Below are 22,975 nucleotides of genomic sequence, written 5' to 3'. Positions count from 1 at the left end.
CACGCTGCCCTCCTCCTGGGTGCTGGTGCTGAGCCACAGTTGGCTACAGTAGCCCTGCCTTAGAAAGATTAAAGGTGCCACCATACCCAGAGTGCTTGACTTTTCCTTTCCCACCATCCTTTCCTTTGATTTCAACCAACACTCACTTTTCCCTTCTCAGAATTTGCTACCTCCCTTCTCCTCCAGTTTGTTTAGCCACACATATTTTTCTTTCTTTTTTTAAAAAAGATTTTGTTTATTTATTTATTGAAGAGAGAGTGAGAGCATGAGCAGAAGAAGCAGAGAGAGAGGGACAAGCAGACTCCCCGCTGAGTGCAAAGCCCTACATGGGCTGGATGTGGGGCTTGATCTCATGACCCTGAGATCATGACCTGAGCCAACAGCAAGAGTTGGGCACTCAACTGACTGAGCCACCCAGGCACCCCATATGTATTTTTATGTAAAGCTTATTAGCTATCTGAAAGGACATTTGGAAGAAACACATCAGTAATACTTCCAGGACAAAGAAAACTAGTTTTATTTAGAAAGAATGTTCAGAAGTGTTGTACAGAGGCTTCCAATAAATATTTATTAGATGAGTATACAAATTGTGATGTTGATGTGAAAGTTGAATTTAAATTTATGTATCACCATATTATATTTTGGATGATAATGCATTAATCTTCAGAAAGATAATATGTTGAGTACAGATCTTGGAAGTGTGGAAACATTTATCGTCCTTTCTTCCTACTGACTTGTTGCCATTTTGCCATTAACAGTGTTGACTATTTCCCTTGTCATAATGCAATGTGATGACAGTAATGCCACCTGAGACATGGCAAAATATGTAGGCACTGCAAAAGCCATATGCTCCAGGCCATAGCTCCTGAGTAGTGTCTTTAATAATAGTAATAGGTATCAGCATTATAGTCATCATGGCTGTATGTGCTCTGAGTTGTGAATATTGAAATGCTCTATTATGTCCAGAGCTTCCCTCCTCCCAGCCCCATCTTATCCTCTTCCTTTGATCTCTACTACAGATCTTCTGAAGTTGCTTAGGCATGTCTAATAATAGAAAACAGCTTATACTAGAAGAAACTGTGTATGTTTTTATAAGAAATCCCAGAATTAATTATTTGTGGTTTGGCCATTTAAAAATGGAAGCTTTGTGAGCCAGTCAAGAGGGACGTTGAGTGTTCTGGGTTTTAATCACTGTTTTCTTGCTTGCTTGCTCACTAGATGTAAAAACATGCAATGAGGTGGACCTGGAGAATTCCATAGATTGGGAAGTGAAGACAATAACAAGTGCCCTGAAACAGTACTTGAGGTAAGCTCCTCTCAGTGACAGGAAGGAAGCATGGGCTCTTGGGCATCTAACAAGTGAACACCAACTCTGCCCAGAGATCTCAATAATTGAGTTAAACCTTATGAAAAAGGGGACTTTTTACTTATTTTATGTTTTTTAAAGATATTATTTATTTATTCATGAGAGACACAAAGAGGCAGAGACATAGGCAGGGGGATAAGCAAGCTCCCTGTGGGGACCCTGATGGGGCACTCGATCCTAGGACCCTGGGATCACGACCTGAGCTGATGGCAGACACTCAATTACTGAGCTACCCAGACGCCCCAAAAAGGCGGACGTTTATGAGGGATCTAAGTCTTCAAAAGTGTAGCAAGTAGTAGTTAAATGTGATTTGTTTGGTAAATTGCAAGGAATAGACTTGGTTTTTGAAATAGATGTCTATTGTTGATGTGAGTTTTAGGATTTAAGTGTTATGAAGCAGTGAGGAAGAAGGCTATTTGTTGACTTCATTGATCTTGTTTATGTTTTGAGCTAAAATGAAGATTTTTTTTTTTAGTTTAAATTTAAACCATTGAACCTAGCAGCTTATGATGATAACACATAAATACAAAGCTATTTGAAAAGAAGTTTACTTGATATTTTAAGATAAACTTAAGTTTTGCATTTATTATAGAAGATATTTAGGACCAGAGTTAGAATAGGGCTCAGCATCTCTATGGGTCATTACCCTTTTTATAAAAAATAAAGGAGTTTAATAATAAAAAGCTTGAGGCTAGATGAAGAACAATAGAGAGTGAAAAAAGGAAAAAAAAAAGGAAAAAATAATCATGACTGTAATTCTTATGCTGTGGTGCTCTGGAGGACTTCTGATTTTTGTATGGCAGACAAATGGCATTTGCTTCCCAGGATTAATTCTTTTTAACCAACACATAGGATTGTGTTTCAGGTATATATTATTTGGGTTTGAATGAGCACATAAAATGAACTGCTATTATATATTTTATATTTTAAGCAGTTCATCTCTTTGAAAAATTCCAAGTCTGTAAAACCAGAGAGGTTAGTATACTGACTCCTCTGGCCCCATTATCCTATTTCTACAGTCATCAACATTCTACTCTTCTTATTTCTTCAGTCCCCCTACCTGCTACTTGTCTTGGATAATATTTGAAAGATTTTCTAAAACATCATATTGCTGTACCCATAAATATTTAAGCATATGTTACAAAAAAGACTTTAAAAAAATAAAAAAAAGGACTTTAAAAAAAGACAATATAGAAAGACGAAAAGAATATAATTATCATACCCAACAAAATTAATATCATCCAGGACTCAGTCTGTGTTTTATTTTTTACTGATTTTTTTCAAAAGGTTTTTCATATTTATTTAAATTCCTACAGGGTTTGAATAATGTCAACACATTTCATTTGATTGATATGTTTTAAGACACTTTTAATCTGCACAGTACCCTGCCTCTGCAAAGCTTTCCTTTCCCTCGGGATTTTTATTTGTTTGTTTATGAACCTGAGTCATTTCTATTTATTTTTTATTTTTTAAAGATTTATTTATTTATGAGAGAGAGAGAGAGAGAGAGAGAGGAGGGATGCAGAGGGAGAGGGAGAAAGAGTCTTTTAAGCAGATTCTGCACTGAGCATGGAGCTCAGTGAGGGGCTTTGGCTTGATCTCATGACTCTGAGATCATGACCAGAGCCAAAACCAAGAGTTGGACACTCAACCAGTTGTGCCACCCACGTGCTCCAACCTGGGTCATTCTTACATAGAAATTTCTGTGTTTTAGATGTGGCAGATTGTGTCATGGTGTCGTTTAACATGTTTCTCTAGCCATCATATTTCCTGTAAACTAGCAGTTAAATATGTAGACTTTATTATATTCAGGTTAGGTTTTTTTTTTTAATTGATTTATTTGAAGAATACATTGTTGTGGTGTTAATATTCTTTCTGTATTATGTAAGGAGGCCTGTGTTACCTGGTAGTCTCACTTTTTCATTTCTTTGTTTTTAAAGATTTATTTTAGAGAGTGTGTGCAAGCAGGGGGAGGGGCAGAGGGAGAAGGGGAATCTCAAACAGATTCCTTGCTGAATGTGGAGCCCCACATGGGACTCAACCTCAACCCAGAGATCATGACCTGAGCTGAACTTCAGAGTCAGATGCCTAACCAACTGAAGCACCCCAGTGCCCTTGGTTGTCCCACTTTTTTAATGAGATTAAAATTTATCAGTGAGTTTAGATGTGTATTACCTATTTTTGAGTATTTAAACAAGATAATTTTAATAAGTATTGAATATTTTATTTAACCAAACAATTTTAACCATTGTTTACATTTTTTATTGAACTACGAAGTGCATTATTGTTGTCCCTAGTTGATAAGGGGATAAAATTAATGCTAAAGCTATATGTTAATGTCTATCTCCTTATCTGCCACTAATAGTGACTAATAGTGAATTATGGACAAAACGAATCTCATTAGCTCTCACTTGGGGATTAGAATGTAAACTTCCTGAAGATAGATAGGTATCTTAAATGTCTTGTTCACTGTAGTATCTCTAACATTTAGAACTGTATGTCACTCAGATACAGGGAAATTTTGCATCCCCCAGGTGATATTTGGCAACATCTGGAAATATTGTTGGTTATCACAGTTGCTGGAAAGGAGGTGCTACTGGCATGTGATGAGTGGAGGCCAGTGATGGGCTGCTGAACATCCTACAGTGCAGGAGGCAACCTACCATTGCCCCCAAATGAATGGAATGTCAATAGTGTTGAGATTGGGAAATCCTGTAATGGATGAAGGAAAGAACGGGAGAGAGATGTAAAAAATATAATGACTTGCATATATTAACTTGATGAACAAGGGGTGCTGCCACTCCAGGAGGTAGCTTTAAACCCATTTTACTGTTTGGTGAACTCATGGCTAGTACAATTAAAGGGATTGATCAAGGTGGGAAACTAAAGGCAAAAATCCAATTCTTTTGTAACAGTCGCGGGTTTTTTTCCCACCCTGTTCTACATAGTCCTTTTTTTCCTGATGGGGTAAGTAGTTTAATAAACTTAGAGGATCTTTTTATTGACTACCATACATAAAATTTCTTTTTGGTTCTTGATACTTTTTGAAGCTAGTTCCTTATCACTACTGGTCTTGTGTGCTTTTTCTGCCTTTTTCTCTCATTACGTTGCTTTATCTTTTGAATTCTGCTTTTAAGCAAACATTGCCTACAGAACAACATTATGAGATGCTATTATTATATAACTTCACTCCTAACAATATACACAGTCTGCCTGAATGTGATAAAGTGATTATCATAAAATGGCAGATGCCTTGGGAGATTTTGAAAGTTAGGTTGCTGTTCTCTCCGCTGTGTTATTTTTAGCAACAAAAATTCAGTAATTAGGGTTTTAAGTAATACTTTTTCTGGTGATGCACCAAATGAGAGAAAACTGAATTTTTATTTTGGCTATCTGGTTATGGCCTGAGCATGTGCATTTCTCTCAGTACAAGAAGTAATATGGTGTGATGGTCAAGAGCATGATTGGAGGAAGCCTGTGTGGGTTGGAATCCTAGCTTTGTCACTTAGGGTACCATAGCACAAAGTTGAATATAGTTTTTCTCACCAAAAAAGCTGTTGCTCTTGAATTCTTCTCACTGCAAATAACCCAGCCATCTTACTGGTTGGGAGGTTGGAGGTGTAAGAAGGGAAATAGCCAAATCCCTAAAACACTAAGAGAAAGATAAAGAAAAGATGCGCATCAAATACATGTATGGCCTCTTCCTTTTTTTTCTACTAACTTGAGGCAAAGATTCTTTACTTTAGTGTTTTAGAGGGCTGGATACCAACTCTCTGATTGATTGCCTATCGATTCAGACCATAATTTTGATTTCCAGCGATGTGTTCATTATGATGGTTTCCCAGCATGAGGGGGCAAATGAGCTATTTTTGAGGTTTTTAGTAAACTGATTTTACCTAGAGGAAACTTTAAAGCCTGCAAATTGGAATGGAACTTTTCAGGAGGAAAATGCTAGCTTAGATAAATATTATGATTTATATTCATAGACAGATCCCAAGGGGTGGCACAGAGAGGTAGCTCGAAACATGTTGGATGGCAAGTTAAGAGTCAGAGTGACTCAGTATAATACATTTTGTGTGGGGAACTTGTCATGTTTATTACTGCTTCCCTATCATCAACAATATTTAATACTTATTATTTATGCTGTATTGAGTAGCCGACATATGGCAATGGTAGAAGTAGCTTGTAGAAGGTATTTCGATGCAAATTCATTTTTACTAGAAAAGAAATGCTCTCTATGGCTTTTCTAGGTTGTTCTCTTCCACACACACACACACCCCCGCCTCCTCCCCCCACTTTTTTTTCAGTACTGTTTAGTTTTCCTTCTGTGCTAAGTCCTCATTTTCCTTCCTTGCCATTTTCCATTTATCCATATTTTGAAACAAAAAACTCTGAAGGTTTACTTCTTTTTATTTAGGCTGTGGTATAATTGATTTTATTTTTCTTCTTTAAATGAGAGCGTAGGAGATGGAGGGGAGGGAGAGAGGAAATAAGGAACAGCTTTTCTTCACTAGGGCTTTGCTTTAAGTTTTAGTTTATGTGTCTACAGTTGTCTTTGTGTGTGTGTGTGTTCTGTAGTATCCTAAGTTGTATGTAGGCAATATGACCTGTAAATATATTTTTCCATCTGTTTTATTTTTTAAACAGCTTTATAGAAGTGAAATGGACCTGTAATAAACAACATATTTTTATAGTGTACATTGTGATAAGATTGACATGTGCATACACACCTGTAAAGCAGTTACCATAATCAAGATAGTGAACCTAACCACTACCCCCCAAAGTGTCCTCATGCCCCTTGGGAATCCCTCTCTCCTACCCTTCTCTTCCCACTCTCTTATTCCTAGGCAACCACTGGTCTGCTTTCTGTCCCTGTACATTAATTTTCGTTTCTTATAATTTCATATAAATGGAAGGAAATTTTTTTAAAAAAATTAAAAAAAAAACTGGGTGCTTTCATTTAGCATAATTAGAGGCTCGTTTGTTTTGTAGCATGTACAGTAGTTCACTCCTTGTTGCTAACCACTGTTCCATTGTATGGATACACCACAGACTTTTTTTTTAAAGATTTATTTATGTGAGAGAGAGAGTCCAAGGGTGGGGGACAAGAAAAGAGGGAGAGAATCTCAAGCTGACTCCCCACTGAACACTGAGCCTGATGTAGAGCTCGATCTCACGACTCTGAGATCATAACCTGAGCCCAAATCAAGAATTGGATGCTTAACTGAGTGAGTCACCCAAGATTTTTTAAAACATCTGTTCAGCTCTTTTTTTTTTTTTATTTTTTTTATTTTTTTTTATTTTTTTATTTTTTGTTCAGCTCTTGATGGATATTTGGGTTGTTTGTAGCTTCTGGCTATTACAGATAAAGCAACCAAAAATTCTTTGAGTGAACAAGCTCATATTTCTCTTGACTCAAGCCCTAAGAGTGGAATGTCTGTCTTGATTGTATATTGGATATATGTTTAACATTTTGGGAAACTGACGAACTGTTTTTTTTTTTTTTAAAGATTTTACTTATTTATTCATAGAGACAGAGACAAAGAGAGAGAGAGGCAGAGACACAGGCAGAGGGAGAAGCAGGCACCATACAGAGAGCCTGACATGGGACTCGATCCCGGGTCTCCAGGATCATGCCCTTGGCTGCAGGCGGTGCTAAACCGCTGTACCACCAGGGCTGCCCACGAAATGTGTTTTTTTTTTTAATTTTTCCCAGAGTGGTTATATTTTTTTACATTCTCCCCAGAAATGTGCAAGAGTTCTTGTGAACTCTTGATATGGTCAGTTGTCTTCATTTTAGCCATTCAGACAGGTGTGTTGTGGTATCTTGTGCTTTTAATTTTCACTTCCATAAATACTGATAATCTTAAACTTTTTATGTGCATATTTGCTATCTGTGTGTCTTCTTGGGTGAAATGTCTGTGTCTTTCATGCAATTAAAAAAAACAACTATTTGTTTCCTTATTATATTTTGATAATTTTAAAATGTATTTTGGATACATCCTTTCTCAGATACGTGTTTTGCAAATGTTTTATTCAGTCTGTGGCTTGTCTTTTCCTTCTTTTACTAGTATCTTTTAAATAGCATCAATTTTGATGAAGTCCCAGTTTATCATTCTTTCTTTTTTTTAACTGTACTTTTGGTGATGTACCAAAAATCTTTGCCTAACCCAAAGTCACAAAGGTTTTCTTTTATATTTTCTTCTAGAAGTTTTATGGTTTTAGGTTATACTTTTAGATCTGTGATCTGTTTTGAGTTCATTTTTATGTAAGATATAAGATTAGGATCCAAGTTTGCTTTGGAATATGAATGCCTAATTATTCGAGTACCACTTGTAGGAAAAAGGAAAAGCTCTCTTTTCTCCTCTAAATTGTCTATTGAGTGGACCATACAGTTTTTCTATTTTAGTTTGCTAGTGCGGCAAATTACATTGATTTTGTTTTAATATTAAGGCAGTACCACATTTGTGTGATAAACCCAACTAGGGCATGATGTATTATTTGTTTATTTATCTTGTTGAATTTGAATCTTGTTGATTTTATTTCTGTTCCCTTGCTTATTTGGGGTTTAATTTATTCTTTTTTTCTCTGATTCTTCAAGATAGAAAGTGAAGTCTTTGGTTTAAGGCCTGTCTTCTTATATAGGTGTTGAATGATACAAATTTACCACTGAATACTACTTTACTAGTAACATCCCTTAAAGTCTGTTGTGTTTTCATTTTCATTTGGTTCAAAATACTTTCTAGTTTCTCTTTCTTTGGGGTTTTCCACATATCTTTCTGTTATTGATTTTTACTTCAGTTTCTTTTAAAACATTTTATTTATTTATTCATGAGAAACAAAGGGAGAGAGAGAGGCAGAGACACAGGAAGAGGGAGAAGCAGGCTCCATGCAGGGAGGCTGATGTGGGACTTGATCCCAGGAATCCAGGATCATGCCCTGGGCCGAAGGCAGGCGCTAAACTGCTGAGCCACCCAGAGATTCCCCCTTCAGTTTTTATTGTAATCAGATAAAGCTGGTATACATTAAACCCTTTTAAATTGAGATTTGTTCAATGGCCTAAAATATGGCTTATCTTGATAAATGTTCCATATGCACTGGGAAAGAATGTGTTTTCTATTCCTTTTGGATGGGGTGTCATTTAGGTGAGGGACATATCAATTAGGTAAAATTAGTTGATAGCTTTATTCAGATACTCTGTATCCTGATTTTTTTTTGTTTACTTGTTCCATCAGTTACTCCAACAGAGAAGTATTTAAATCTCCAGCCATGGTTGTGGATTTGTCTGTTTCTTCTTATAGTTCCATCGATATTTGCTTCATGTATTTTGAAACTCCTGTTATTATTAAATACATTAACATTTAGGATTATTATGTCTTGTTGATTAATTGTCCTTTTTATGAATAGGAAATAAACTCCTTTATCCCCACATTTCTTCTTGGCTTTTGTATATGCCTTAATTTTTTTTGTGTCTTTGATTTTTTTTTTCTTAAGCATTTGAAGAGGAATTCTGGGTTACACAATATAAACCTCTTAACAATTTTTAATATCTTGCCAGATTGCCCTCCAGAAAGACTGTGCAGATTGATACTTGTCTAAGCGTTCTTTAAGTGTTTTTACAGAGATTGGAGATCTGGTCTTTTAAAATTTAAGATACGTATAAAGATTGACTGAAATGTAGTATTCTGTTGACCACAGGATAAAATACACTACCATTTGTGTAATCTGCTTGGTAGAAGATTAAAATTATGTGGATATTTTATTATCAATTTTATTTCATATCTCTTTTAATGTTTCATAGGCATAAACCAAAAATGGATATCATATTTCTATAGTAGAGATATGTAAGCGGAGAGAATATTTGTTTAAAGTTTTTAATTTTTTTTTAGCATCTTCAATTAATATCCTAGAGATGATTTTCAAAACTATATACTTATATTTGGTTAGATAGAATGTTTGACTTTAAATAAGTTAGTATAGAAGGAAGTTTTATATATAAAATCAGATGTTTGTAAAGGTACTTTCCAAGATTATGAAATATGTGACTAGATCTGATAGGGATTTGTGGCTGCTTAAGCTTTGGTAGTCCCTGGTACAGATAGTAAAGTAATCCATTTGATTTATAGATCTTTTTGATATGTAAAAGATTTCCTAGGGAAAGTTTTACACATTAGCCTAGAATTGCACATTATATTTATAATCTCTTATAACAATTGAGCGCAAAGAGCAGTGATGTGTTTGGTAATTCTGAACTGTCCTTTTCATACAGGAGTCTTCCAGAACCTCTTATGACCTATGAGTTACATGGAGATTTCATTGTTCCAGCCAGTAAGTATTATGTAGAGGCACAGAGACAGTTAGGTCGTTGACAGTGTGTTTAAACTAAAATTTCTGCTTGAAAAATCTAACTTAATGCTCTTGTAATCTGTGTTAAAGATAGAAGTCACTTTAGAAGATGTTTGATTTCTTTCCTCTTTTAGAGACTATTAATATATTCATTCATTCATTCACATTTTTTTGTTGCCTACTGTGTGCTAGTCACTGGTAGATTACTGGGTACATGGAGCTGTGAAGGATTTCTGCCCTCTGGAGTCCATTTTTCAGAAAGTATTGGGGCTCATACACCTCCCATTATCCCATAAAACATATAATAATGGCATGAGCAAGATGCTTTGGGAACACAGAAGAATTTAACTTGCAGAAGGTTGGGAAGATTCACAGATTTGGAGAGATTAACAGGTTGGAAATGGCTTCACATAGATATTTAGTTGGAAATTACAGGCAGAAGGATGATATTGAGATAATGCCAGAAGCCCACACAGTATCTGATAGTGAATGATATGTGATAAAATATTAAATAAAAAAGGCCTAAAAAAAAAAAAAGGCCTATAGCTGGTAGAATTTTAATTTGTGATTAAATTTTTCGTGAGTCCTACTCATTTGAAGCTGTTTTCTCTCTATTATTCATACACCTCAGTTTCTGTGTTTGACACATGGTGTTTGATCATCAGTCTTCTGAAATACATGGGTGTGAGGTATTTAATAGTTAAGGATATGAAAGTTGAGACATGTTAAGTAACTTGCCAGGTTATAGGGATCTTTATTTAAAATTCAAAACCCTAGCTCCACTGGCTAAAACCTGAGGGATTGGTTTTCACAGGTGCACTGACAGTAGCTATAATTGTATTTTCATTTCCTTTTTTTTTTTTTTCTTAATTCTTCCCCCTTGGATGTATTCCATAGTTTAATCTCTTGAAAAATTTAGAGCAATCCCTTTGGGTCCTATGGTACTGCTGCCCGAACATTGCTTTAAATGTTATCTTCTTGTGAGGTCTTTGCTGCAGCCAGTGTGTTACAGAGAAAAGCAATGTGTAGGCCCAACTAGACTGTACCTATAAAATAGGCCTTTGGAAAAGGCAAAAAATATGGTTCTACTCACTCCTGTTTTTGTGTGGAAGAGGATTTTTTTTTTTTTTTTTGAGAGTTTATGTGATCAAGGAAGTGAGGGAAAATTTTCTTGGCAAAAACTCAAGCAAAGGCTTAGTTGTTTTGATTCCTTCCCTGTGGCATTTTTGGCAAACTAGGGAAAGAGAAATTGAACTCTCTTTGGAGGACAGTTGTTTCATGTTGTTCGCCTTAGAGACTGGAAAAAGCAGAAGAGTGCCAGTTTTAATCTAGAATCATTTGAGAGTTGGAGAAAGATAAAGTGATTATGGAGTGAGGTTTTAAGTGATCACAAGTTCATGTCATTATGATTATCACGCCTTACAATGGAAGTCCTTGTGTCTGAAATTCTAACATCAATGTTTTTTACCAGATAGTCTTTGTAAGAGGTAGGAACTTATTAATGAAGTCTGTGGTGGTAGGAAGTGAGTTTAAAGAGTTTGTTGCGGCTGTCCTTGCAATGTAGTAGAAGAGATTGCGTAAATATAAACAGTATCATCACCTGCTAGACTAGGGCCTTTTGTGTTTTGCCTCCCAACTTTCTGGGGATGTTGTAATAGAGTCTCCAACAATGATTTGAATAACAGGCCTGTTCCAAAGAAATACTATAGCTACTGTAATCATTGGCATGTATTTGCACCCAAGTGGAGCTGCTGTTGGAACGGGACCTGTAGTTACCTTATTTAATGAGAAAAAGTACATCTGTTAAGCTGGTGTATCTAGTATTCCCAATGTGGACTTTAATTTTTTATTTGAATCTCTGTGAGCACCCCTCTCGGTACTCACTGTGCCTCTCCTAGGAAAGAGTGTAGCAGCAAAGTCTCTAATCTCTTGCATATGTACTTGCAAGTATTGCATAAAAACAGTTACAGAAGTCAGGTGGCCAGAATTAGTCTTCCCTTTTCAATATTGTTGGGAAATTGGAATTGTGGTCAGGCTATCATTTTCCATTAACAACGGCAGAGATGGCCTTGTGCGAAAATGTCTGTTAGCAGAACTGCCTGCTAAAACTATCAAGCATCGCCAGTCTTTGTTACTGCCTCTCATATGAGCATGGATAAGAATTTTTGATTCCTTTCGGTCATGTTGCGAAGGTTTCCATCTGTTCTGGGCTGTTGAGATGGTCTCTTTTGCTCCCCCTGTTGAGAGTTCTGAAGGTTACTCCTGGGTCCCTTTATTTTCTCTCCTTGGTTTCTTCTCCAATGGCTTCTGTTGAGAACCCATGGGTTAATTTCCGGACTGCCTAATATAAATATGAATTTTATTTTTTTGATACCACAAAAGACAAATATTTTTTGCTCTTAATTCTTAAAAAATACTATTCAGTGTTAAATGCATTGGGAAATTATTATTATTATTATTATTATTATTATTATTTTTTTTTTGAAAATTAAGAGAGTTAACTTAAACCCTCTCAGCTGAGAGAGTTAACTAAAATTACTGAAGGGAAGTAGAGTCCATCTGTCTAGAAAAACCATTCCTTTGTTTCTCCTTTATTCTCACACACAATTTCTGACACCTTTGGTCACCAGCTGTGTGGGTTTTTTTCCCCCTACACTAACCAATTCTGCGACACCAGCCAAGTGCCATACAATTCAATTCAGTTCCGATTCTACCTGCGTGAAGTTTGCATCAGGTCCCGCAGGGCAAAAGCTCAGTCCTACAAGATGGCCCTCACTCCAGACACCAGTTGTAGGGTCCAGGTTGTCTTCAGGACTTCTGCCTAACCCACTAGAAATCAGTTTCACAACTCCCACATTAGGTACGATAAATGGCTCACAGAACTCAGGGAAACACAAAGTTGTATTTCCCAGCTTATTATATGATGAAGGATGTGATAGAGGATACAGATGAAGAGCCAGATAGAGAGATACATACATTAGGTGAGATCCAGAAGTGTCTTGAGTATAGAAGCTTCTGTCCCTGTGGAGTTGGGTGCCACCTCCTTGGCATGTAGATGTGTTCACCTGCTCTGAAGTTCACCGGACTCTACTATTTTTATGGAGGTGTCATTATGAAGGCATGATGGATTATGAATTCTCTCTCCCACTCTAGAGAATGGGAGGTGGGGCTGAAAATTCTGAACTTCTAATTATGGCTTGGTCTGTCTGGTGACCAGCCCCATCTAGGAGTCCACCAGAAATCACCTCATTAGAACAAAGATGGTCTTATCACCCAGGAAATTCCAAAGGACTTAGGAGCTCAGTGTCAGACACTCTGACCACTCACAAAATTATGGAGGTTGTTGGAGCTTTGTGTCAGGATCTAGGATCAAAGACTAAATATTAGAATAGAAGATTTTTTAGTACTCCTATGGCTCTAAAGGCTTTTAGGTTCTCTCTGCCAAGAACCAGAAGCAGAGACCAATATGTGTTTCTTATTACTTCACACCATCCATCTTGTGAGAAAATAAAATGAGCTTTTATTTAATTTTTTTTTTTTTTTTTTTTTTTTTTTTATGATAGTCACAGAGAGAGAGAGAGAGAGAGGCAGAGACACAGGCGGAGGGAGAAGCAGGCTCCATGCACCGGGAGCCTGATGTGGGATTCGATCCCGGGTCTCCAGGATCGCGCCCTGGGCCAAAGGCAGGCGCCAAACCGCTGCGCCACCCAGGGATCCCTTTTATTTAATTTTTAAAGACATTTTATTTATTTGAGACAGAGCGAGAGTGTACAAGTGGGGGGCGGGCAGAGGGAAAGGGAAAAGCAAACTCCCCACTGAGCAGGGCGCTGGACATGGGGCTCGATCTAAGAACCCTGGGATCATGACCTGAGCTGAAGGCAGATGCTTAGACCACTGAACCACCTATGTAACCCTATAATGATCTTTTAGTATAAAAATTCCTAAGATGAAAACATGGTTTACTTGGCCTGTGCAGGAATGCAAAATATTGTGCCCATCTGGAGAAGGCTATTAGGTGTCTACCTGGATGTGTTTTTCTATGGCATTTATTACCTCTGAGAATGTTGCAGTTCAAGGTCAGTGTCCTTGATAGATCATATTGATAAAAATTGGACCCATTCAGGATTGGACTCCCATTAAGCTTAGTTTGAGAATGACTGCCAAAGCCTGGATGCCTCTTATGGCATCTTAAAAAATATTTTTCTTCTGAACAAGGACACTTGCTTGCTATGTTCTGTATGTTTCTTTCTGTAGTCAAGTTACCTGGGAAGCAAAATCATAATCACGACGTTCTTAAGTCATGATGAAAAATAAAACTATCAGGGGATACAGGGCACAGCTGGATAGATTCATTTCCCATTGGGTAGGATCTCCCACAGAAGAACTTGAACTTGTGCTCCTGCAGAAGCACCTGAGTGGCTCAGTCAGTTAAGCGTCTGCCTTTAGCTGGGGTCAAGATCTCAGGATCCTGGGATTGAGTCCCACATCAGGCTCCCTGCTCTTTGGGGAGCCTACCTCTCCCTCTGCCTCTGCTGTCCTCTCTCTTTCCCTCTCATGAATAAATAAATAAAAAAAGAAGAAGAACTCGAATATTTAATGTCTGTTGGGTGAAGCACCTTGGGAAGTGTTTGGGTATTTACTGCTAATGCTTTTCTAAAATTAGAGTACTAATGGCTTATGACATTTAAATATTGAAATAATTTAATATTTATCTGTCCAAGTATCTCTGATAAGCTCCAATAAGCCACAATCATATCTTTTTCAGTCTCCATTAGTTGGCGCAGCATCATAAGCACATACATTAAGCGTTGTGGTTGCTGATTTCTAGTTTCACAATAAAAAATGCTTTTTCTCTTTTATAGTAAACTAAATCCCTAGTGTATGTTAGGAACTTGGCATCATGATTAATTCAGTATCCTAGATTTTTAAAAAGTTATGCTTCTAATTATATAATTTATATAAATTAAAACAATGAAATGCATAAGCAACTGAAGATAATTTATCTCATTATGTAATTTATCATTTAGAAAGTTTTTTTTGAGTAACTTAAAGTTACTATTATGTTGCAGCTACATGGAAATGACTATTTAGTAGAGATTTATGATTAATGTCAAAACAAAATGGAGAAAAAAGTAGCTTTACTTTAAAAGCCTTACTTCCAGGAGTGCCTGGGTTGCTCATTGGTTACGTGCCCGACTCTTGATTTGGGCTCAGATCATGATCTCAGGGTCCTGGGATCGAGCCCTGAGTCTGACTCCATGCTAAGTGGGGAGCCTACTGGAGATTCTCTCTCCCTCCCTCTGCCCACCTGCCCCTGCTCTCTCTCTTTCTCAAATAAATAAATAAATAAATAAATAAATAAATAAATCTTAAAAAAGAAAAAAATCTTATTTCCAAATATTCTTTTTGAAAGAGGGAAGAAACAGGCTTCAAAAAAATGCCTGTGTGATTTCAAATGAAGATAGGTGTCGTAGGGGCACTCAGAGAAGGAAGTGGAAGGCTTTGACTCTGTTTTTTCAAAACCGATTCTACTATTTTTAGAAATGAAGAACTTTAACCTTAGAGGGTGGGAAATGATTTCTCTGGCTTGTGTTTCTGAAAAAGTAATAAATCCCCAAATATTAAAATTAGGTTTTCTTTGGAGAAAGATCCTACTAATGACAAGATAGATAACATGAGTTAGAACTAGTTTTTTAGTGCAAAGTTTTAGAAAATTTTCAGTTTTTGAATGTATGTAATTCTTATCATAGGCAGTTATCCTTTTATTCCTTTGGAATTTTTCAGAGTCCTGACTTTAATTTTTTCCCCTACTTTAATTTTATTTTTAAAATTAAAGCTGTGAATTGAAAATGTTAGTTTTTAAAAATTTCTTTCATTTTTCTCCAGCTTTGATTTAATGAGGTATTATCTTGGTTTTAACTCCAGATAAAAAACTTGATTACAATTTATCACCTAATTTGTGAGGTTTTTTGAAGTATTGTATTTGAAGTATTGACACACAATGTTACATTACTTTCAAATATACAACATAGTGATTTGACAAGTCTATTTGTTATTCTATATTCATCGCAAGTGTAGCCACCGTCTATCACCATATAGTGTTATTATGATATCATGGCCTATATTCCTTATGCTGTGCCTTTCATCCCTGTGACTTACTCATTCTATAACGGGAAGCTTGTACCTTCCACACCCCTTCACCCACTTAACCCTACCCTCTCCCTTCCCTCTATAACCACCTGCTTGTTTTCTGTATTTATGAGTCTGAGTTTTTTGTTTGTTTGTTTTTGTTTTTTAGATTACACATTTAAGTGAAATCATACAGTATTTGTTTTTTTCTGACTTATTTCACCCCTCTAGGTCCATCTGTCTTGCAAATGGTGGGATCTCATCTATTTTATGGCTGAGTGATATTCCTCACCTAACTCTTTAGATAGTTGTACTTTTGTTTTCAGTGACAAAATTAGTCTGTATCTAAGAGTTTTTTTTCAAAAAAGATTTTGTTAGAGAGAGAGAGAACAAGCACGAGTTGGGGGAGAGGCAGAGAGGGAGAGGGAGAAGCAGGCTTCCTGCTGAGCAGGGAGTGCATTGTGGGGCTCAATCCCAGGACCTTGGGATCATGACCTGAGCTGAAAGCAAATGCTTAACCAACTGAGCCACCCAGGTGCCCCCAATCTAAGAATTTCTATTATGTAGTATGATTTGATTATTTATATTCTGCTTTATCAGGTTCCTTTTCATTTCTTAACCTTTTTGCTTTCTTTTTTCTTTAGCAACAGCTGTGTCCTGTGTTGTGAGATCTCATTCCTCACTCTAAAACATTACTATTGGAAGTGTAAACTGGAACAGTCACTGAAAGCAACTTAAATGTTCTTAGCTGTGGTGTTCCTTTTACTAAGGAGAGATATCCATAGTATATTAAATGAGATAGTCTTGTTTGCACATTTCATTATGAAAAAAAGGAAGCAAAATTCTGAAAAGATTAAAGCTAAAATTTACTAGCCTCAGGGTGAGATTTATTATAGGTAACTTAATGTAAGTGAACTTTTTGTTGAAACATAATAGAAATGTGCACCAATAATAAGCATACAGCTTAATGAATATTCACAACTTAAAGATAGCCTTGGAATAAAAAAATGTCAGATGTATCTTCCCCAAATTTAACTCTATTCATATCTCTTCCCAGCCTTTTTTACCATGACTGATTTCAAAGCCAACAGTAAGGACAGATTCTTCCATTTAGCTCTTACAAACTAGAGTTTGGCCTCAGACTTCCCATATGCTTGAGGTGTTCTCTCTGCCTAGGCCGTGCATTTTCTCCTACTGTTTGCAGAATCTGGAGTGTGCCCCTTCCTCCCCAGTTCTCCTTTTCTTTGAATTATCTGTTCTTCAAGACCCAACTCAAATGCTCTCCCTTACATGAAACTCATCTTCAGCTTCTCCTTCCAGCTCTGCATGAGCCTCCAAGCAGTCTCTACCATTCTTTCTACTGCCTTAACTGATCACAGGATTCTCATTAGTCACTTCTTTGACACTACTGAAAACTTTAATGGAATTCTCAATAGCAAGCATTTTATTGATGTGTTTGATATTTTCTGTCGAGAACATGAGAAAGGGAATTTGGGCACATCGTTTGTTAATAAGAGCCATGGAGAATTTATTCCAGAGTCTAAAGGGGAAAGTGAATGTATTCATTCCCTAGGGTGGCTGGATGGCTTTCATCAATTAATCAATCTACCAATCAGTCAATAAATAAATAAGTAAATAAATTAGTAAATTCATTCATTCATTTACTCACAGTTCTAGAGAATGGAAGTCCAAAATCAAGGTGTAGGTTGGCAGGGCCGACCTCTAAGTTCCAGGGAAGGCTTTTCCATACCCCTTCCAGCATATGGTGGTTCCTGGCAGTCCTTGGCATTTCCTGGTTTGTAAACACACCACTCCGATCTCTGCCTCCATTGTCACATGATATATTCTCCTGTGTCTATATTCACATTCACATGGCCATTTTCTCTTTGTGTCTTTGTTTTCTTATAAGGGCACCAGACATACTAGATTAAGGGACCACCCTACTCATCTTAACTGATGGCTTCAGCAATGACCTTATTCCCAAGTAAGGTCATTATGTTAAGCATGGCTTTTTATTCTGATGTTTTGACATCTGGAGCCTTACTGACCCTGGGGAGACTGCCCTTCCTGGGGCTAACCAAGTCCTTGAGGTAGTAAACTGAACATACTTTCCATGTGCCAACCAATCCAGAGCCCATTTTCTCACTTTTACTCTGTCTTTTGGGCTCTTACGCTCCATGTCAATATTCTTCTGCCCTGATCACCTCAGGGCCAGGTACCTGATGCCTGACACAGCCCCTGTGCCCCAGAGCCTGCTAAAGTAATTCAAACCAACCAATCCTAAGCCGGCTTACTCTGCCTCGCCTGTTTTTTCACATGGAAGGCACAATAAAGCCTCTTGCCCACATTTTTCTCCTCTTTTCTCTGCCTCTTGACTGACCCTGGCATACCATGCCTCCTGTTTCTAGGGACTGTGAGTATAAACCTCTTCCTTCGACTCAGTCATTTCCATGTCTGCGTGTCTTACCATACCTGATTAAAACAAATCCCAGGTACATTTTAAAACAGTCATGTTCTGAGACACTCAGGGATTAGAACTTCAGTGTGTCCTTTTGGGGGAATAAAACTCAACCCTAAGAGGGAAGAACTTATTTGCCCATATTTTATTTGCATTCCATCATAGGGCAGTGACAGTGATACGACTCTGCAAATGATAAGCAGACTTGAACTGTAGTGTGCAGGAAGGAGAAGCTGTAGTAGCCCTCTGTTGTTAAATATCATCCAAGGGGAAGGCACTTGTTGCATTCACACTGAAAGTATCTCATAGGAGAGGTACAGAGGACTAAGGAATACAGCAAAAGATAGGTCCCCCACCTGTTTTTTGAAAAGTGACAAAATACATTTAAATTCTCTGTTTAAAGATATTGAACAGATGAGCTGTTGTAATGGTTGATTTTTAGGACTGTATTTGATTCTGAGTAATCTATTTTTTTTTCTTTTTTCTTTAAAGAAAGTGGAAGCCCAGAATCTCGTGTTAATGCTATCCATTTCTTGGTACACAAACTGCCAGAGAAAAATAAAGAAATGTTGGATATTTTGGTGAAACACTTAACAAAGTAAGCCCCTTTCTCTCCTACTTTCTTTGCTTTGCTCTGGGTGCCATGCAGGGTTCTTGGATTCGTAACGGTTGGAAGTGGGGCTCTCTACACAATACCAGGACCACGCCTGGAAAGCCAGGCTGGACAGTTGACTCACTGTGTATGTTTTGGACAAGAGCATTGAAATATGATGCTTTCGTGAAGTAGTATAATTATTTGCTTAACATCACTGCCAGCAACTTGGGGTTTGATTGGAAGTAAAAGAAGAGAATATTATCCACTTCCCTGTATACAGATTCTGGAAATGTGATTATAAGTCTGTTAGTGAATTTAGCCTAGTTTCACACCTACCTAACTCTAAATTTGAACATGGCCTTTAAATTAGTTTAATCCAGTAATAGGTAGTTATTTCATACGATCCATTCTAGTCTTTTTACTCCTTCTTTAAAAAGCAAGCAAAATGTAATCATTTCATGGAGAAATTAGCCCTTTCTTCAAATATAAATGACTCTTAAATCACTGTAATTGCAGAATTTTAGAGGTAAGAGGAAGCTGAGGAATGCTGTTTTAGAATGTTTTAAATTCAATTATATTATTTATTATGTTTTTGTTTTACATAAAAAGAAACTGAAAGTCAGAGGATATTACATCCTCCAAAATGTCCTACTACTAGTGTAGCCATTCATTCATTTAGCCAACACATATTTACAGAATGCCTTTTTTAGGTGCTAGTGGATACATAGTCAAACAAGATAGATGAATTCCTTACTTTCATGAAGTCCCTTCTTTCTAAAAGGGAAAAGATCATAAACAGATTACAAATAAAAATACAAAATATTTTCAGGTAATAAGTGGTTAAAAAAAACAAGCTACAATGAGGGGTTAGAGAATGTATATTGGCTATGGGACTATGAAGAGGGTTATTATGGAAGGTATCTTAAGGGTGAGACCTTTGAACTGAGACCTGAATTAAGTGTCAGGGCTTCTGAGAACAATTGTATAGGTTGGTCACTGCACAGTGAATTGGGCCAAAGAGGTGAATATGGGTGCTCTGACCAAGTTCTATGTAGCTAATTCTAACAGAGGTACCATACAGTCTGGCCATTACTGGAAGCCAGGGATATAATAGTCTAGGGAAAAAGAGGATACTAAAAGTAGAGGGAAATAGTAAAAGAAGATCTTCGAGGGGCACAAACCTAGCATAAACATGGAATTATTAAGGAAGCCATTGTGGTTACAGCCAAGCATCAAGAACAGAGGAATAGTAGGAAGGTAGGCAGGGGCTTCATCACCTCCTAGGGTCTTGTCAGATCCTATTATTTCAGAAGCAGACATTGAGGACAGTTGAATATCTTGACTCCTTGTTTTTAAGGAAATAAAGAGTTAGCAGAAGATCGTATATTCCCCAGCTATTGGCTCTCTTTTGACTGGAGACTTTCTTTCCCTACCTCTTCCATATCAGTGTTTCGAATCACTCCAAGCAGAACCTCATGACTGTGGCAAATCTAGGGGTGGTGTTTGGACCAACTCTGATGAGGCCACAGGAAGAAACTGTCGCTGCCATCATGGATTTGAAGTTTCAGAACATCGTGGTGGAAATCTTAATTGAAAACCATGAAAAGGTAAACTCTCTTTGTTTTTCCTTTCCTGTTTTTTGGCTTTATCTCCATACGAAACTATAAGATTCCCCACTACCTTTAAATGGTTTTGTTATTATTATAATAAAGAGTTTGGTTCTGAGATGTTCCCATTGAGCTTCGGTCTTCCACTGGATTTCCGTAAATCTGAAGTTTACCGGGTCGTCTGTTATCTCATTGGTTTAAGCATTTACCCAGATGCAAATGATTATCTACAATATAATATTGGACTGTTTAGATTCTTTGCAACCTTCAGTCCTATCCTTGGATTTCTCAAATTCTATTTCTGTAACACAGGGAAAATATTTTTGCCAATCTGTGTCACACTCTCCCTAGAAAAACACACTTGTAACTCCCCCTTATGTCCCATATGGTGCTAACAGTTTCCGGGGAGTCACATGCATCCCTGAATCTGGGAACCCCAGGTTAAGAATTTTGGTTTAAAATGAATAATCTCTTTAGTGACACAGCTTTTTACTTGTTTCTCTATGATCAGGGGACTATAAGAGTCTTCAAAATACAATAGATTCTTTTAAGAACTTTTATGTAGTTTTTTTCTCATTATCATAGTTCAGGACCTTGCTTATAATTTTACTCACTTCTTTTAAGATAGGAAATTTGAGAACTGTTAAAATGCTTGGTTACTCATTTGTTTATTAGAGGTTTGTTGTTTGTTTGTTTGCTTGTTTTCAACTGAGATTGCACTATATGCCAAGCGTGTATGAGGTGCTAGGCTGCGAAGATGAACAATACAGTCCCCGATGGAAAGCAGCTCACAGTCTGGGAGGTGGAGCCCTATTTTGGGACTTGCATCCCATAGTATTTGTCCCTGTCTAGCATGCTATATAATTTATTTATTGTCATAGTTATCTATTTTTCCCTGCCAGATACTTGAGGACAGAGATAGTTTTTTATACTTAGAATAATACCTGGTACATATTAAGCATTGAGTTAATGTTTATTGGATGAATTAATGAACTCAGTAAATTTTAAGGAGGGTCAGAGGAGTGGGAAAGAAAGAAACAACAGAGGTATAGTCTCTATGAGCAAGGCAGAGCAAGAGCCTTGTTGCATTTGCTATTTGCTAGAGCAATTCTAGCTTGTGTGAAGAGTGGTTCTGGTCAGAGATTTTCTTGTCCATTATAGTGAAAGTAGCTTGCTCATTGTTATAAGAAGTTTGTTTGTTTGTTTGTTTGTTTGTTTGTTTTGCTTGTTTTTAGATAGGAAGTGGTGCCCTAAGCTATACAGAAAATTTTTTTTTGATATACAGATAATTTTAAGGAAAGATGGCTAATAAACATTTTTAGATGAAGAAATAATTAGGGGCACCTGGGTGGCACAGCTGGTTAAGTGTCCAACCTTTGGTGTTGGCTCAGGTCATGATCTCAGGATCATGGGATCTAGCCCCACATCGTGCTCTGTGCTCAGTGTGGAGTCTGCTTCAGATTCTCTCTCCCTTTGCCCCCCACCCTCAACCTGCTCACTTGCTTTCTCTCTCTCTCTTTCTCCAATAAATAAAGAAATCTTTAAGAAGAAAAACATAAATAGACCCACAAGCTTTGGAACAACGTTTAGTGGTATGGCTATCATTAGATTAAATCCCAATTAGGGAACTTCTATGCAGTTTATTTGTGAAAATACTAGCTCTGTGTCTTGCTCTTGGATGAAAGGATTGCCATCAAATGCTGCAGCTTTCTGTTTTCCTATTTGAAGCTGAGAAGATAAGTCCATGATTTTTCTACTCGGGAAGTAGATAGTGCTGCTTTCACCTTGTTAACAAATCCTATAGAAATTTCCAAGTGGCATCGCTGAGGCAATTATAATAGTGATGGCAGATGAAACCAAACCCTCTTCAGAGACGAAGCTTTATAGAGCTAAGGAGAGGGCTTTCTGTTTTCCCCTCTGCCTTTCTGTGACTATGCTAGATAATGCTGTGAATGCATAGCCAATGTGAATTAAAGCACTGACTTTCCTATCAAGGAGGAGGCAACAGGGTTGCTGGGGGTGGGGAGCTGTTAGCTTGGATTAGTTCATATTTCTGAGAACTTAATTTCCCCATTTCCTCTTCTTTTCTCTCCAATTTCATCCTTGTCTACTTTCACTCCCAGCTCTTTATTCCTGCTCAGCTGGACTCCACTTCAGAGTCCAGGCTCTGCTATGAGGAAGGATATTTCTGCTGATGAGAGTGGTTGGGCAGAGAAACTTCACATGGATGCATGTACCCATAGGAGCCTCAGGTTTCCTTGGCAACTGATCCATGTTTACCACCCAAAGATCTCGTGTTTGACTTGAATGTGGTGAGGGAGGGATATGGTTCCTCTTAGGAAATGTTTGAGAACAAAATGAGAAAGAGAGGAAGGAGGATAGAAGGGCTAAAAAGAAGAGTCTTCTGGGGGAGGAAAGAATTATAAGAGATAGGGGGGCAAAAAGCAGGGGCAGTGAGAGAGGGAATGAAGAGG

General features: G+C 37.3%; 1 protein-coding gene across 3 annotated transcripts in view; it reads left to right on the top strand.

Annotated features, from left to right (window-relative positions):
• The window catches only part of ARHGAP10 (Rho GTPase activating protein 10), a 316,242-nt gene that overhangs the window by 197,540 nt on the left and 95,727 nt on the right, over positions 1-22,975 (top strand). For all 3 annotated transcript variants that reach the window (XM_041739031.1, XM_041739029.1, XM_041739030.1), the window contains exons 15-18: positions 1,219-1,306; positions 9,636-9,694; positions 18,792-18,897; positions 20,342-20,501. In XM_041739031.1, coding sequence (XP_041594965.1) covers positions 1,219-1,306; positions 9,636-9,694; positions 18,792-18,897; positions 20,342-20,501 — 413 coding nt within the window. The remainder of the gene's footprint in view (positions 1-1,218; positions 1,307-9,635; positions 9,695-18,791; positions 18,898-20,341; positions 20,502-22,975) is intronic.

Source organism: Vulpes lagopus, chromosome 23, assembly GCF_018345385.1.
Source record: "Vulpes lagopus strain Blue_001 chromosome 23, ASM1834538v1, whole genome shotgun sequence".
In the NCBI taxonomy this organism is placed as follows: domain Eukaryota; kingdom Metazoa; phylum Chordata; class Mammalia; order Carnivora; family Canidae; genus Vulpes; species Vulpes lagopus.
This window is presented reverse-complemented; position numbering and strand designations above follow the sequence as displayed.